This window comes from Rhea americana, unplaced genomic scaffold (assembly GCF_003343005.1).
Source record: "Rhea americana isolate MKP2758 unplaced genomic scaffold, rheAme1 scaffold_36, whole genome shotgun sequence".
In the NCBI taxonomy this organism is placed as follows: Eukaryota; Metazoa; Chordata; class Aves; order Rheiformes; family Rheidae; genus Rhea; species Rhea americana.
The window spans coordinates 2314507-2330920 of record NW_028186490.1 but is presented as its reverse complement, the minus strand read 5'-3'; the positions used below and the strand labels follow the sequence as shown (position 1 = coordinate 2330920).

General features: G+C 44.1%; 1 protein-coding gene across 2 annotated transcripts in view; it reads left to right on the top strand.

The window, feature by feature from the left end:
* The window catches only part of LOC146591775 (dual specificity protein phosphatase 13B-like), a 23585-nt gene extending 12552 nt beyond the window's left edge, over positions 1-11033 (top strand). For both annotated transcript variants that reach the window (XM_085312280.1, XM_085312282.1), the window contains exons 2-4: positions 2132-2323; positions 2996-3216; positions 10626-11033. In XM_085312280.1, coding sequence (XP_085168406.1) covers positions 2133-2323; positions 2996-3216; positions 10626-10840 — 627 coding nt within the window. In that variant the 5' untranslated portion in view covers position 2132 and the 3' untranslated portion in view covers positions 10841-11033. The remainder of the gene's footprint in view (positions 1-2131; positions 2324-2995; positions 3217-10625) is intronic.
* The last annotated feature ends 5381 nt before the right edge of the window (positions 11034-16414 follow it).

Sequence of the window (16414 nt, the reverse complement as noted above, 5' to 3'; positions counted from 1 at the left end):
GGATATTATGAGGTGGGAAGGATTGGAGGAGGCTGTATTCTTGAAAGCATTTAATGAAATGGCAGATGACCCTGTGGCTGGGATACAGGAAATGCAAGTTCTATTTCTGCTGGTGGCTTCCTGTGTGGGATCAGACAGACCACGCAGGTGTCCAAGATCCCCAGCTGGAGCCAGAGTCAGCGCTGGCTCCAAAGGCACGGAGGCTCTTCTGACGTACCTGGCACCAGGATAGCCAACAAAATCAATGGGGAACGTCCATTCCAGTGTGAGAATTCCTCCATTCCTCCTCTTGCATAAAGCCATCTGAAATGGGCAAGAACATCTGCTTTTGTTTTCACAGTAAAAACTGAGACTCAAGGAGATATGCACATTCGGGAGGGGAGCGCATTCCACAGTGGAGCTCTTTGTAATACAAACAATACGTGACCATCCTGGGAACATCATTATTTGGGTGAAAATTTACTGTTTTCAAGAGGAAAAAGCTGTCTGTGAAGGTGGCAGAAGGAGGTGTACTGAAATAAATCCCTCCACATAGAGGGCCCCGATAAACAGCTGGACAGCAAGACGAGTCACCTGAGGTATGCAATAAAAGGGTGCCTTCTAGGCAATACTCAAGGAGTCTAGCAGTGACTGACACAGCGGTCACTGCTCCCCTGTTCCTTTCTATGAATAAGGATTTCGTCATCCAACTTCGCCTCCAACAAAGCAATGAGTTAACATAGAGGTGCAATGGGGCATAAGAACCATTCAGAGCTCCCAAAGCAGGTTAACATAGTCTTCAGACTTCAGATTCTCTTTCTGTCCATGTACGTACCAAGTTAATGCTTCTAAAATAAAACTACACCATACGTGAACTTACTGTTAATGATAGAGCCTTGATAGGAAACCAGGAAAGCATTTCACCACAGCTAAGGTGTTTGGAAGGAAATCATAAACAGAGGTTCTTGAACATGAATACGATGTATTTTTAAGCAGTAAGGCTGATCAGCAGATAGATGGGCAGTTTCAGGTTTGCTCTTCTGGACACAAACCACCACAAACCATCCCTCCTCTAATCATTTAAGTGAAACATGTTCAGCACAGCCAGTGGCAGAGCAAGATTTTTGAATCACTGCCTGCAATTTTATCTATGCCATGGACAGAGGTAGCTGGTCTAGAGCTGCATGAATTGACAGACTTCCTAATACTTCCATAATGCAGATACTTGACTAATTTTTAGAACACAGAAAGATACTTTTTAAACAATTTTTTAAAAACAGAACTCTAGTAAAAATAGATTGCATCTATTCTCTTCTTCTCAAAAGTCATCCCAACAGTTATAATGCATCTACAGCTAACACAGGGAGCCACTATTTCAAAAGAAGTGTGCCACATGGGAATTGAATAATTAAAGAAAGAAATCAAGGCCTGAAAAATTGTGTTTCTACTTGTAATTAAAGTATCTATTTCAACAATAGAAATGGAGTAATAGTTGGAGAGAGGCAGAGAGAAGAGGAAAGCAAATGAAACAACCTATTAAAAATGTGCTAATGCTTATACAGAAGGCAGCTAGAATCGCTATATCTTATTCATGCAGATTTTTTTCTACCATGAACATTTCTTATGAGGGCAGCAAGTGTGACTGGTAACTACCGCTGGAAAGAACCAAAATACTCTTTACAGAGCTTTCCCTGTTCAACTTGGCAGTTAAGAGTTAATTAGTGAAAAAAATTTGCAAGATCAATTCTATTCAACTCAGCTCAATTTGTTGAACAAATTATAAAAGACAAATAAATCAGATAAAGTATGTATAAGCGAGTCCCAATATCCTGGTTACATGGATAAAGGAAAGGCACAGCATACAAAACTAATAACTGTTGTCTATACCCATGGAGTAGCTACAGTTTTATAAGTCATTTTCCATAGCATTACCTCTTTCCATTCAAAAGCAGAACACTTGTGCTAGCATATCAAAGACTAGGACACTTTATAAAGTTAAAAACATGGAACAGAAAGACAATCTCTGCTCCAAAGAGCTTATTTCTGTAATTGTGGGTGAACTTTGTGAGGGGCTAAGAGAAGGTGAGAAGAAAAGAGGGCGATCTCAGAAATGTCTCCAGCTGTTGGTAACCATCTGCCCTCCCCCTTTCAGGATGGCTTGGGATTCGCTCTGCAGAGATGACTTACTGCGCCCCAAGATAAGAAGTGCCTCAAGACGGACTACAGGAAGCCAGAGCAGCTACAAAACACCTTCTCTGGAGGAGCTGCGGCGCCTGCTCTGGACACGCACGCATCCCACTGGGCACATGGACGAAGTCTGGCCAAACCTTTATGTGGGAGACCTGTAAGAGAGTGGGTTGAATGTGCCTAACACAACTCTTAACCCTTGCCCCCTTCCCCCTACTCCTGTAAAACCTCCACCCTTTGTTAAAAGCGAGCATTAGGTGCTGATTTTGGGCCCCCTCATGATAAGTCTAGTTGCTGAGTAAGGTTGAAGTGTGCTTAGGATGCCACAGCATAGAGAAAAGGCATCCTGAGTACCCTGATACTTCCATCCAAGAGACCAAGAGATATTTGTGCTCCTGCAGTAGTACAGGAGTCCCACGTTGCTACAGCCTGGCAGGGCCCATGCACGCGTGCGGCAGGCAGGCACACTAGGACTATGTAAAACAGGATTTTTCTTCTCATATTGCCAGATGACATCAGTCCCCTGCATTGATGATCACTCAGCAGAGGTGACTTGGTGAGACAGCAAACTAGAAGACACTTGGCTTGTTCAAAAATATCATAACCACCACCTTTTTATATTTTCCTTCAACTGAGAGGAAAAACCCTCAGTTTCTTGGAGCCATCCCTGTCTTGAAACATTTTGGTGGACCACTTTGAACCCAGCTGATCCATCAAAAAACAGTCACTATGGCTTCATAACATTTTAACAAATGGGACACCTTCAGCAGCTTGTTCTGCCCCATATTGTACTGTAGCAGGGGAACATAACCCACCTTTCTTCTTCTAGTTACGTAGCTCGTGACAAAGAACAGCTGAGCCGAATGGGCATCTCCCATATTGTGAACGCTGCTGCTGGGCGATTTCATATCGACACTGGGCCCAAGTTCTACAAAGACCTGCCTGTGGATTACTATGGCATAGAAGCAGAGGACAGCCCAAACTTTGATCTCAGCATTTACTTCTACCCGGTTGCTCGATACATAAGAGCAGCACTGAAGTCTCCAAGAGGTAACTAGACCATCTGTGCATGTTACATACCTTCTGCACAGGAACCAAGTAGGGCAAGTTATCGAAGAGCGTTCAGCATAAGCCAACCGTCTGCAGATATGGGTATGAATGGTGATTCCAAAACCAAGCAGGGTTACACCTGCCTCCTGAACCCCCGCAGTGAGACTGGGAAGCCGATGACATAGGCTGCAAAGGGAAAGCAAGTAATTTGTTTCTGAAATTGGTACCCTGTTTGGGAAAGGATAGAAATAAAGCCACACTGCCTTAGAAGCCTATTTCTAGCCCTCTGGTGTGGCTTACACCATCATCTTTCCTGGGGTACCTGTTCAGGAGCAACCTGCTTAGCGCAGAGATTCCCAAGGGCTTCTGCTGCAGGACTTAGGGCTTGAGAGACAGGGTTGCAGCTCCTAACAGAGAGCAGAGTGCCAGACCCAGAGCACAGGAGCAAGTGCGCAGTTACCCCGAACCATCCCAGCACAACACCTACCGAACACGTGTGCCGATCCACTGGGCAGGCTGTGCTCGACAGCCCTCGAGGTGGCTCCTGCCCACACGGTGTGACACGTCACAGCGGCCTCCGCTAGGGCATGCAAGCCTGCCACAGTCACGGGCGGACGGTGTGACATCAGTGCTTTTTGCTCTTGTTTGCCCGTTTTGACGATTGCACATTTCTGTAGGCTTCCTGCAGCTCACGTGTTATATCTTCTTGGTATTTGTCATGTGAAGGATGGAAAATCTAAAAGACAACTGAAAAGATGTGGTTTTTCTCTGAAGGTGAAGCAGGGAAGGATGCGCTGAATAGGCTTTCAGAGGGGTTTTCCCTGTGCCTAATGCTGTTCATCATCTCTATAAGCAAAAGACAACAGAATAGCAAGTATTCTTTATTATATATATGGACACCCTGTCCTGGGAGTTACATACAATTGATCTTGCCAAATTAATGATGGGGTTTAAAATAAAAGCTGAGATGGGATAAAGACACGTGAGCAAGTACCATATTTGCGGAAAAAAGAATCATTTATAGTTCTACAGTCTGTACAAATCCTTTAGCCACAGGACAGGGAACAACTTGCTAGGAAGCAGTTCTGTAGACGAGAGCCTAAGCAACATCAGCAGTGAGGAGCTGATGGCATGCTGTTGCCAGAAAGGGTATGACCTTGGAATAGGAAGATAACCTGCAAAATCCTTTAGGGCCTAACATTGGCGAAGCAAAATGCCAGAGGTCCGGTGCTGACGGAGGATCATGAATATTAATGACAAAACTCCACAAAAACAAGTCTCCGCTATGCCACAAAACTGTATTTGCCCATGCAAAAAGTGATTTATTCAGAGAACAGTTATGTACTCAGCAGTCTGTTTTGCTTGCTTGCATAGTGAGCTTTAATATCAGCAAAGGCCTTAAAACAGTAACTACCAGGCTACTGATGTGCAACTGGTAGATGCAATCTACACCTCTGCAGATCTACACTGTACAAACTAGGGAAGAAGGATAGAGTAGTTGAAAACGACACGCCAACACACAGAATTTACACCTACACCTCAGAGTTTACTGCTGTTTGGAGGGTTTGATATGTTGGAAAGTATCTCCCTTTCTGAAATTGAGGGCTGCGTTTGGATTTCAGAACCACTAACATGTTTAGGGAACTCTGATTTGCACCCGTATCTATTACAACATATGCTATTTGAAGTCAATGTTGATGGTGCTCCAGAGAAAGGTAAAATACAAAATCACTTCAAGTGTGTGCAAAAGGAGTAAAAAAAAAAANAAAAAAAAAAAAAAAAAAAATCCAAAATGATTCACAATAGACAGAAAACAACAGATGAATCATGAGGGCCACAAAAGCAAACAAAGCCAGTGTTTCACAAGATGCATGTCCAAATACTGGAAGTTATGAATGCAAAACAAGTTAGGGCTCAAGGCAAACACAACGAACTCATCGTGTCTAAAGCGCGTATTTATCCCTACTCCTGTACCTTCAGATAGCGCTTTACTGAACTCCGTATGGAAGCAGGGGTTCTGGGAATGGAGACAAGGTGAAATTCAATCATATACAGTCCAGCTGTTGCTAACATTTATCATTTTAAGGAAAGTGCAACAGTTTGGAAATATATAAACAAGAGGTTCTGGAAGCATGACTTCCTGAGCTACAAAAATTTAGCAGCTAAATACCCATGACCTGCGCAGGGATGAGACACAGAGGAGATTTTTACTCATATAATTTAGAAGAAGGGAAAGAACTGCATTTATTATAAGCAATGATACTGAACAAAAAAAATGATACCAGGTGACAAGAGGCCTGTTCATATTAAATTCAGGCTGTAATGAGGTATTTCTGTTTGACTGAGAAGTCATTTAAGACAACTGCTGCTTTACTATTGCTAGCAACTTCAACTCTTTTTTTTAATGAAATTAAATTATCTTATTCACGTGGGAGGATAAGTCAAAGTTGAGACTATACGAGGCACAAACATATTTAAAACTGTGAATCAAATATTCATTAGAATTAAGTAAGAACGGCTATTCCCATCATAGTTGAAGCAAAACACCAGAAGAAGTCCAGAGTACAGCATGGACAGATTTATTCCAGATTTGTAGCCTAAACGAGCAGAATAGGTCCTCAGTGATGCAGAGAATTTATTTTAACGCAATTAGCATTTCTTCAAACCCAGATGCTAGAGCATGAGCAAAGGGAGGTGGGGGAGTGTGGACTAGCATTCCCCTAATTGAGAACTGTTGTCTTCCAGGCAGGTTGCCCTTTCCCTTCTGCCCACTATTACTATTCTGGTCACAGCGGTAGATGACTGCATCGCACCCTCTGAATGACTGCTTTCATCATCTTTATCATAGACATTATGTCCAGAGCACAGCTAAATTTACATGCTAATCAGCAGGGTTTGATAAAATCTAGTAAGAGAGAGAGGGAAAGCGAACTTAACACAGGTGAGAGGAGGCCAGGGAAACCCTCAGACTAACACCACACAAGACTTGCGAGTAGAGAGCTTCTCCAGTTATTGATCTCCAAGCACGTATAAAACAGTCAGATTGCAATCACTCGTTATCTTAGTGAAATCGTAAACACTCTCATAAGGCATTTCTTTTCTTACACTTCACTGGAGCAGATGAAAAGCTAGGCTCCCTCTTTTTGTAGTTGCTTTTTCAGTTATAAAAGAAGCTTCTCTAGGGAGAAAAGGATCGTCTCCCTCAACTCTGCCATAGGTGCATTACGCACCTCGCTGACTTCTGCTCCCCCTGCGGATGACAGCCCTCAGCTCTTCTGGGGGCCTGGGAGAAAGGGGCGCTCCGCAGTTGGAAGCCTGCCTTTGGCTTCTTGCTGCTTTCAGCTGTGAGAAAAGAGACAACTAATGGATAGAGAATCAGGCAATTGACTCTGCACCTGGATATAGGACAGTGGCTAAAATGCAACAAGATTTGGGGAACCCCTGCGGCCTGCTGGCCCAGCTGAGATCTCCTCCTGGTCGGCAGCGCAGTGCTGCTGGTTTCAACAGAGCTAGGGCAGCTGGGGCTTTCACCACGGGTGGTGGATCTGGCGCCTGGTCTTAAGCCAAATTGGATCCATCCTGCAGGGAAGCAAGGGCAAGTTCAGGACGTTTAGCTCAGTTAGTGATGAGTAGCAAAAGGACAATAAGATATTATGTGTTTTAATGGCTAATTTGTTCAATAGCATTGAATTCCCCAACTTGAATTTGGCCAATGAAGTTGGATGTACAAACTTCATCCCTGGCACAAACCCTTTGATGTCAGCAGAGTTGCAGCAGGCACGAGCTGGATACAATATCCGTAATTCGTTGCTAAAAACCAAGTGTTATTGTTCTGCACAAATCCCAGGCAGATGACAGTTATTGTCTGCCTCTGCAAAGAGTAGCTTGAGATATGCAGCGCAACATTTCAAGTAAGAACTGCAAGATTTAATAATGCCAGAAGTTAAGTGCTCCCACTTCTCCTCAGTTAATCCTCCTTATTCCTAAGGGATCCTGTTACATGCTCACTGAGAGGAGGTTGCAACATAGCCCTCTAATGTGGGAGCAGTCCAACTTCTTTTTGGACTGTATGTTAAAACAAGCAGGGGGAAGGGCAGAGCTGGAGGACTTCTGCTTGTGGCACAGGAGCTGGTACGCAGGAGATGCGGACACAACCCCCTGGCCATCGCCGGACGGAAGCACGTACTTGCTGCAGTGAACGCTCCCACCAGTGCTTCCAGCACCCTTCTCGCAGGGTTTTCCCTGCGCTGCGAGGGAGCTCCTGGCGAGAGGAGCTGCCAGGGTGGCTGTGTTTCAGCTGCAGCCTCCAAAAAGGCTCATGCAATTTTCTGCTATCGAGCACGCTGCAGTCAGCCTGCATGGTGCATATGCACTTTGGGCTCTATTCAAATGCAGTGTATCATCGTGGATTCAGATTGTCACTTAACCCATTTACAGCGACTGCTAAGAGACAGGGGTCTGAATCTGTAAGCAGAGCTAAATAGCAGCACAGCTTTTGTTTCCTGACTCAAGTTTAACATGCAATTTGTTTGCTACAAATAATCACACAGTAAATTCAAATCTGCTTTCATTAGAGCAATTTTACGTTAATTAAATCATTTCACATGACTGATCTATCTGCAACAAACAGTCATTTTACTGTCTGCGTACCAATATTTATCATAACCTCTGTGCCTGGTAAAACAAAGGCTAACATCGTGAAACACATATTACAAGGGCAAATATACTTGCATCCTCATGGGAACAAATGTATTAGGGAGCCATGCGGATTAGAGCTGAGGTCAGTAATTGAGGCTTGTGCAGATTTTTTCTAAGATGCTATCCAAACCTGTTCTAGGAGGGCTCTTCTGAAGCGCAGAGAAGCAGGGAAGAAAAGCCAGACGTTGTATTCACCCTTCACCTCCTCCGCTCAGAGGCAGAGTTAGACATCAAATGGTAGAGAGCCAGGCTGGAGAAGCAGGACCCTGGAATTTGCTCTGCTGTGCCCCCCACAAAAGCACATCAGGACGTGTTTGACGGCAGCATCCTTACCTGCACGCAGCTGGGTCTTCAGCTTTTTTTTGACTGCAGGTGGCACTCAGTGTTTCCCAAGGCAGAAGGCTCCATCTGGGCGGAAAAATACAGAGCGAGGAACTACTTTAGGGAGATGTGGTTCAAAATGGCAGCCATCATGTCCCCTTGAATTTCTGGAACAGTTTAGATTGAGTTTCAAACTATTCAGTGATTCAGAGTCTAATCCAACCCAACACCTCTCTTTCTCTTTTTTCCCCCCCCCCTTCCCAGTATAGTTCAAACCATCAATATAATTTCTTTTTCCTATTAGGTGTAGGGCACTATTAGTTTAGAAATTTTCAGACAAAGAAAATCTTTGGTTTACAAGAAAATCTTTCAGAGTATCTTGTTCCCTGCTTTCTATCACCTGGGAAGCACATCAGGGTGAGCATCTGGTTTTTCCCAGTCCATGCCACTATCTTGCAGCTAGGTCTTCTGCAAACTAGTAAGGCATGGATTTTTCAAAGGGCCTTTCGGACTTAGCCCCGTCTCCCGTATTTCTCAAAGAGGAGCTGTGCTCCTGACTCCTTTATGTTTCTCTGACCACGTCATACGTGGGTTACTTGGGTCTGTAGTGCCTCCTCTGGGGACGATAATACAGCACACACCCATCTCACAAGGTTGCTGAGAAGACTGTTGGTAGTACTGCACACAGAAAATAAAGCCTCGTGAAAATTCAAATTAGTGCTATCTTTTAGCACTAATGCAAAGCATTTCTCATTTCCACACAAAGTAGTACTTCCAGAATTTCCATTGAGTTCAGTGAGACTGACAGCTAGATATAAATCCAACCTGAATAGTGACATCAGGTGTCTCGATAAACCTCCTAAAGCTACGTCTGAAGGGGAAAAATGTAAACAGAAAGCCCTTGATCTTTGAATTTTGCAAGACTGATGTTACATTAAAAAAAAAGAAAGAAAGGGAAAAAAAAAAAAAAGAAACCATTTCTTTCCCCCAAAGCTTTGATTCCCAGTCCATGTCTGCTGTCACCAGAGCTGGTTTTGCTGCTTCCTTTGAGACTATATTTGTCCCTTTATTTCTACCGAAGGCATGTCTATCTTTAGGGCTGAGCTCAGGTTTCCTATGCCGGGATATCGAAAGGTGGCTGTGTCACAAACGCTGTGGGATTCAACACTCCCCGACCCCGCTGGCCAGGGCCCGTTTCTACAGCAGATGCTCCCTCCCTCGCTATGTGATCAGCATTAGTCAGAATGGGAACAGTTGCTAATAAATACCCTGCCACAAACAAAACGGGATTTAAGATGAAAAGCTGTGCACAGAGTACCCAGAATTAACACCCAGGGAGACGGGGGCAATCAGTCAGAGGCTTTTGGCTGGATTTAGCATCATCATCATCCAACAGGGATATTTTTGTCTTGATACCTGGTAATAGAGAAATTAAGATGCCGTAAGCACAGACAAAACAAGGAATTTGGACTGAAAAGTTCAGAGAAGCACAGACTGAGATACTTTATCCTATCTCAAAAAAAAAAGTAAAATGTATTGTTAAATTGCATTTGAGTGCTATGTAGTTAGAAAACAGAAGACTACAAATTTGACGGCCTAAAAAATTAAAATTTTTAAAATGCAGGAAGTATTTCCTTTCAAACTTGTATCTTGCAGTGAAAAAGAAGCTTTGTGAAATTTTCATACTAAAAATACAGCATCTTTTCAGTTGCCTCAATGGGATACAGAGCTGTTCATGAGGTGGTCAAAAGTTCAAATCTGATTCTAATCACTTTAATAATGCCCAATTGCTGAGCCATGGTCTCTCTGAAAAGACCAGATCTGACAGCAGCAAAGGACAAGAAAAGTTGAAAGTTTTCAGGCACAGCTGTAATTAACTACAATGCCAGAATATTTTTTTTATTAAAAATTTCTCATCAAAACATACCATTTTGTGAAAGCTGAAGCGTTTGCAAAATTCACAGGATGTAGGTTTTCAAGTTTCAGAAAGCATTCTTCTTTGGTCACGTCCAGTGGGAAAAGATTACAGACTTGAATTTTTTCCATCTGAAAGCAATCCTCTTGACAAGATTTCCTTTAATTTCACATAAGATCATTCAAAAAAAAAATTTTTATCTCCTTCTACTATGGGCCAAAGACATGCTATAAAAGCCTGGGAAGTTGACATGATACAGAATTACAATTACCTTTCTCTAGGTGCTTCTGTTGGCCATTACTCATATTCAAACCTCTGGGGAACTCAAGCCTCACACCCTGAACTCAACTCGCAATGCTTCAGAGCCCTTGCTTGGACAGCCCCAGTATCATCGGCACCTTCTGCTCTGGTGTGGTAATCGCACCAGTTGGCTTCCTAGTGTAATTGCATCTCTCTTTCTCTCTCCTTTTTCCAGGCAAAGTACTAGTTCACTGTGCAATGGGGATCAGTCGATCAGCAACTCTTGTCCTTGCTTTCTTAATGATCTGTGAAGAGATGTCCCTCGCTGATGCCATTCGGACTGTGCGCTCACACAGAGGCATCTGCCCCAACTCTGGCTTCCTCCAGCAGCTTTGGGAGCTGGACCTCCAGTTAGCAAGGGAGAAACACAGAGGAGCAAAGGCCTTCTAGCTGGAGAGGGGGGCTGCCCTCTGCCACCAGGCTGGGAGAGCGTAAGGAGGCTGAATCTGGACTGTTTTGGAGTTGCATTGAGCAACTTCTCTGAAAATGGCTGTCTATGAGCAAGCTGGGTAGAAGCTTGGTATGTATTTTTTGGACAAGCCCAGTAATTGAAGGAAAATGAAATAAAGAATTCAAAGCAGCAGTTTTGCCCATCTGGGCCTATTTCTTTAACTACCTGCTGTGCAGGGCGTAGCGAGCAGTTGGGCTCTCATGCAGAATTAAAAAGCAGCACAGTCAACTTGAGGAAAGACTTTTTATTTACTTATAATTGCATTTATATGTCAAGAGGGAAAACAGCTAAACTAGTAAAAAGAAAAAGAAACCAGGAGATTTTAAAGCAAGCTTTAACATTTCCCATCCAGCTGGCACAGGGCGAGACTTCTGGTTTTGTAAGTGGATATTCTCCTTTAGTCAGACATGGGGACACCAGCGCAGGATCCAGCTCGGACTTTGTGCTCTCTCCGTTACAAGTCATGGAGGCTGTCACTGTGAGGGGCCTTTCAGCTTCAAATTCACAGCAAACACTCAGAACCTCAACATGATCATGAAATGCTCAGGAGCAGATACTGGAGGTCCCAGACAGATACTGCATCCTGGGATAGAGCTATTGATAGCCTTACTGTGCTGATCAGAGGGAAATCAATTGCCTCTAGTTTCTGGGCAAGGCAAAGGGTGCACCCAAAGCAAACTGTTCAGCACAGGGGTCGTGATGCCAGACAGGCACGTTCTGCTCTGGGCTTGCAGTCCAGCACTCAGAGTCAGTTCCCTAAATTTCCCTGTTATAAAGAAAAGCCAGAATCCAGTGTCATCGTGACATAGCAAAGATGAGCAGTGCCTCTAACAAATCCAAAGCAGCAGCTCTGCATTTCGATTACTCTTTTACGCCCAATTGGCCACATTTAATCTTGTGAAGAACTCAGAGCAGATACTTGCTTCAGTGCAATTACAGCCACATACAGAACATTGGCAAATGCAAACAATATAGAATTTCCACTTGACGGCAGATTAATTTGGTGTGATGTTTTCCCTTGAGAGGTCTTAAAGGCTTGCAGTTCTGAAAGTACCATGCAGTTTGTATTTATAGCACTGTGGATGTTGAACAGAGAGAAACATATACCCATTCTGAAGTTTTTTGCCTCAATACATTAAAAAAAACAACTGAGTGCACTTCCACTGCATTTCTCGTAATGCAATATGGAAACATGATTTCCCTGTAGAGCCTAAAGAGAAATTCAGGTGGTGTTTCCACTTTCATAAGAATAATAATTGAAAAGCAAAGATTGCTACAGAGTCATTTCCTCGGAGGGAACAGAGATGGGTCTTCCCTCCAGAAAGAGTCCCATCTTTTGGGACTGGAATAAGTGGCCAGAAGGGAGGTCACAGCTAAGGATGGTAGGGAAAAAAGAAAAGAAAAAAAGAATCAGTCAAGTTACAGCTTTAACAGGCTCCTTTCCTTACTGGCTGCCACAGAAAGGAGATTAGATTTCCATGAGCATGGCAGCTGAACCACTCCTGGCACTTAGGTCTCCTTTAGATGGGTCTTTATTACTGCAGGCCATGCTGAAGCTGTTTTATGAGTAGTCTTTTCAGTTGCCTGATTAACCACTCCCTTGAACTCACTGTAACTCAGTATATGCCAAGCCAAATGGCACTATGTTAAAGCACAAGAGGCATATGAAACACCCTGGTCCAAAAATCTCAGCGCATTGAGCCTGTCAGGTCATAATTCCCAGCAAGTTCCACACCTGGGAACATCTACAATTGCAGGGTGGAATTTAAAATGAACAAGTTCTCAAAAGGACTGGACCTAAATTTGCCCCAGCTGAGACCTGTTAACCATTGCAGGATCGGCTATCCAGAGACAGCCGTGGCTGCCCTCGCCCTGCATGGCTCGCACCCGAGAGATGTACCTGGCTGGAGCTGTAGCCCACCAGGGCAGCCAGGGTGCTGGCAGAGCAAGTCCACAGGGACGGGGGAGCCACAGTCCAAGGCATGGCCAGATGCAGGTCTATAGCAGAAGCACACTTTTCCGTCTGAAGAACACAGTGAAGAACAGGAAGCCGAAAAACTGGGGGAAAAAGGCAATAAAGCAGCTGAGAGAGGGAGAACTTCTCCATCCTCAGAGCATCGTCGCTTCCCTCTCTAGAAGAGCTTGGGCTGGTTCCAGCACTCTGCGTTGCTGTGAAGTTCAGATAGCAGGAGGCAGGTTTCCCCCACTTCATTTCCCTACAGCCTCTCTACCCTCTGCCAGGCAGCAGCAGCTGAGCCCACCGTCACATTCCCCTCAACTACAGCAAGGGGTGCAGCAGCGTGGAGGCTGCCGCGAGCACGTGGCAGCAGCACAGGTGCAGCCTCAGTAGCTGCTGTGGGTGAAATACAATTGTAATCTCTGACCCACATGTGTTGCACACCCTGGTGGCTTATTGTCCCTGTGCTTAGTTAAACAGCAGTCTCTTAAAACTATGTCCAGAATCAAAAGACAAAGAAAATAAAAGCAACATTGGGGGTGGTTCCAGGTATAGCTTCTAATACGATTTCCAGATCCAGAGCTGCTGGCTCTTTGCAAGCCGCCAACTCAGCCTGAGAAACAAGGGATCATTTCCTTCCACGCAGCCGTTCCGGCTAACAACGAGGAGTTGGATCCTGGAGCACAGCTGTCAGTTTTGCTAATTATGATTCAAGTGGAATAAAGCCTCGCTTATGCTGTTGCAGGTGTACTTCCTCTGCAGTGCCAGCTATAATCACACTTGCTAAATATTACCTGCAGAAAACACTGACTGTAGAGACTGCAGGCAGGGGGAGGTGATCAGAGTGGCAGATTCAGGCATATTAACAGACGGATTCAGGTTTATACCATCATCTTCCCCATGCCTACCTCCCACCCAGTGCAGAACTAATGCTGAGGTTTCTTTACGAACATTTATCCGTTCTGAGTGCTTATCCAGCGGCTACCCCCAGCTCTGTGGTACAGTGTGGTATTTTTTGCACAATATGTCTGTGAAGGGGGGAATCCTATCCCCAGTTCAAGGACAAGGCACCAGGACCTCACCTAAGCTCCGGCAGGATGTTTGGGGGCAAAGCACAGTTTTGCTCTCCAGAATCAGCCCAAGAGTATGAGAATAGTTTTCTTAGTTTAAAATACCTTGCTTTTTCCAGCTCTTCCTCCCAGACTTTCAGCAATGGTAAACAGAGAAAATATTGCTGTGAGCTTATCTGCACTGCATTAGTTATCCTTCGGATTTGCACTTAGGGCTTTATGTGTAAAAGAAAAGTGGGACCAGAAGTCCGTTCTGCAAAGAGCCAAGGAAACAAGTTGCATGGAAGATGCTGCTGCCAAGGGCAGGTTTCCCATGGAAAGAAATGCCATCTAGGATACCGCTCAGGTACACACCATGTGCAGTAGTGGCAAGAGCTAAGCATATCAGCCATTTTGTTGCAGGTGCATTAAAGCCATTCCTCTTTGCACAGGTAATTTGGGGGTTGCTGTAGCAGGGACAAACCTCCTATGCGACCTTTCCAAGCCATAGGTTTTGCCCTCTTTCTCTTACAAAAAGGAATCTGAACTGGGATCCAAATAGACCACAAAGCTCAAAAGCTAAGTATGACCAAGACGAAGCTGTCAGCCTCTAGGGCACGAAGGGATGAATAACAGGCCACTAGACCAGCCTAAATCGCCATATTCCAGGGTAAATGTTTTGTTCACGGCCTTCGGCCTTCAGCGTACAAAGGCGCTCTGGGTACAGTGCCCGAAGTAATGCACAGGTGCCTGTGGCAATGATGGAGCCAGGCTTGGTCTCATAAGCAAATCTCCTGTTTTTGCATTACGTTGCATTGTTCTAGTTTAACCAGTGGCTCCCACTGCTGCTTAAACTTCAGTGCTGCCTGCCAGGACCAGGTGACTGCTCTTCTGTATAACACTGACATCTAGCTCAGGTCTGCCCAGCTCCCACCTGTCCTCCAAATTTTCAAAGCACTGTTGAGTCCACTTGCTAGCTGTTATTTCTCCTCTTGCTGTTTTTTATTCCCAGTAATAAGGCTGGGCCATGCATTTCTATGTTGAGGGACATACTCCAGAATAGCTCTATGCTTTGTGAATTTGCTTGATACTTTTTGGTTAGAGGAGTACATGCAGCTTCACAAGCCAAGTCGAGCAGAAATCTATAGCCTGCAAGGCTTTCAACATTTAGGTTTTCTTTAGGCTACAACTATTCTGCTTAGAAAATAGACTCCCATCTGTTGCAGAAGGATGCAGTTCTAATGAAGTCAGACAATTTGCTCTTTGAAATGTGCTATTTGTGGTACAAGAATCATTGAATAATATTGCTTTTCCTCAGCGCTGTCCCCTGGAACCCTGCCTGCCTATATACAGGGAACACTTTTAGAAAGTGCTCCTAAAAATACTCGGTGACACTTAACTGAGGGTCTGGCTCTGTCTCTCCTCCTCCTGCTTCTGACTCAGTCTCCCATCATCTTTATGCTCAGTCATGCACATCCGGCTGTTCAAGCCATGTCATTCTTGTCTCATGCTCTAAAATCATCCTTCTTTTCCTTGCTTCTTTGCCAGTAGCCATCATCCACCATAGAGCAACTTCCATGATGTTGCCATGTAATCTCCCATTAATGTTTTGCTTGTGCTTTCTCATTTGATAAAGTTATAGTGAAGCCCACATTGTCTTTTATCAAACCCTTGAGTACACCTGCATGACTCTGCCCCTTTTTCAGACAAGATGATAACAAGCCATCAAGAAAACTGCATCAGAAAAAGAGTAAAATCTGTTTAACACTGTTTAAAGCTAAGCTGGCTTATGAACACTGCAAATTAAGATGCCTTATCCCCCTTAATCTTAGCTTCAAAACCACTCTCCCAGTTACCCAGAAGACAAAATTTTCCCAAGGGAAACATCATTCCAAATAAAAATATTTTCATAGTATAAATAAAATCTGCATAGAAAAAATCCAGCCAGCTGACAAAACTATTACTTACTAAACTTCAGGCAAAATTCAAAACTAGGTCTGAGATTCAGCTCACATTTCTGATCAGTTGATCTGTTTGCTTTCCCTAAGATGTAAGCAGATCCTCCTCTAATACAAAATACCAATTGTCAACAGATAGAGTCTTCCATTTGCTGCAGTGTGATCCTGCTTGTTGCCAGTTGTCCTCATGACGCAAAGACCTTCCAAGGCATCCCAGGAGGCACCCAGCATGGGCTGAGATCAACACTGGTACTGAAGAACATTGATCCCTCAAGTTGTCCATGTATCACTAATTGACTTTGGTAAGTATTCAGCAAAGAGAGCTTGAATGTGAAAGCCAAACTCCGCTTTTGCCAAGACCTGCCCTTGTGACCATCCTCAACATAAAACCCTTCTGAACAGTAGTGGATGGTCCACATGTCCCATTCTATGAAAACAAAGCATCTGAAGGAGTCTAGTATTAAATATTATCATTGAGCTAGTCACAAAAATTTACAACCAAAAATGATTGTCCAAATCCTTTAAGACTGCTTTAGGAAGATCAACAAT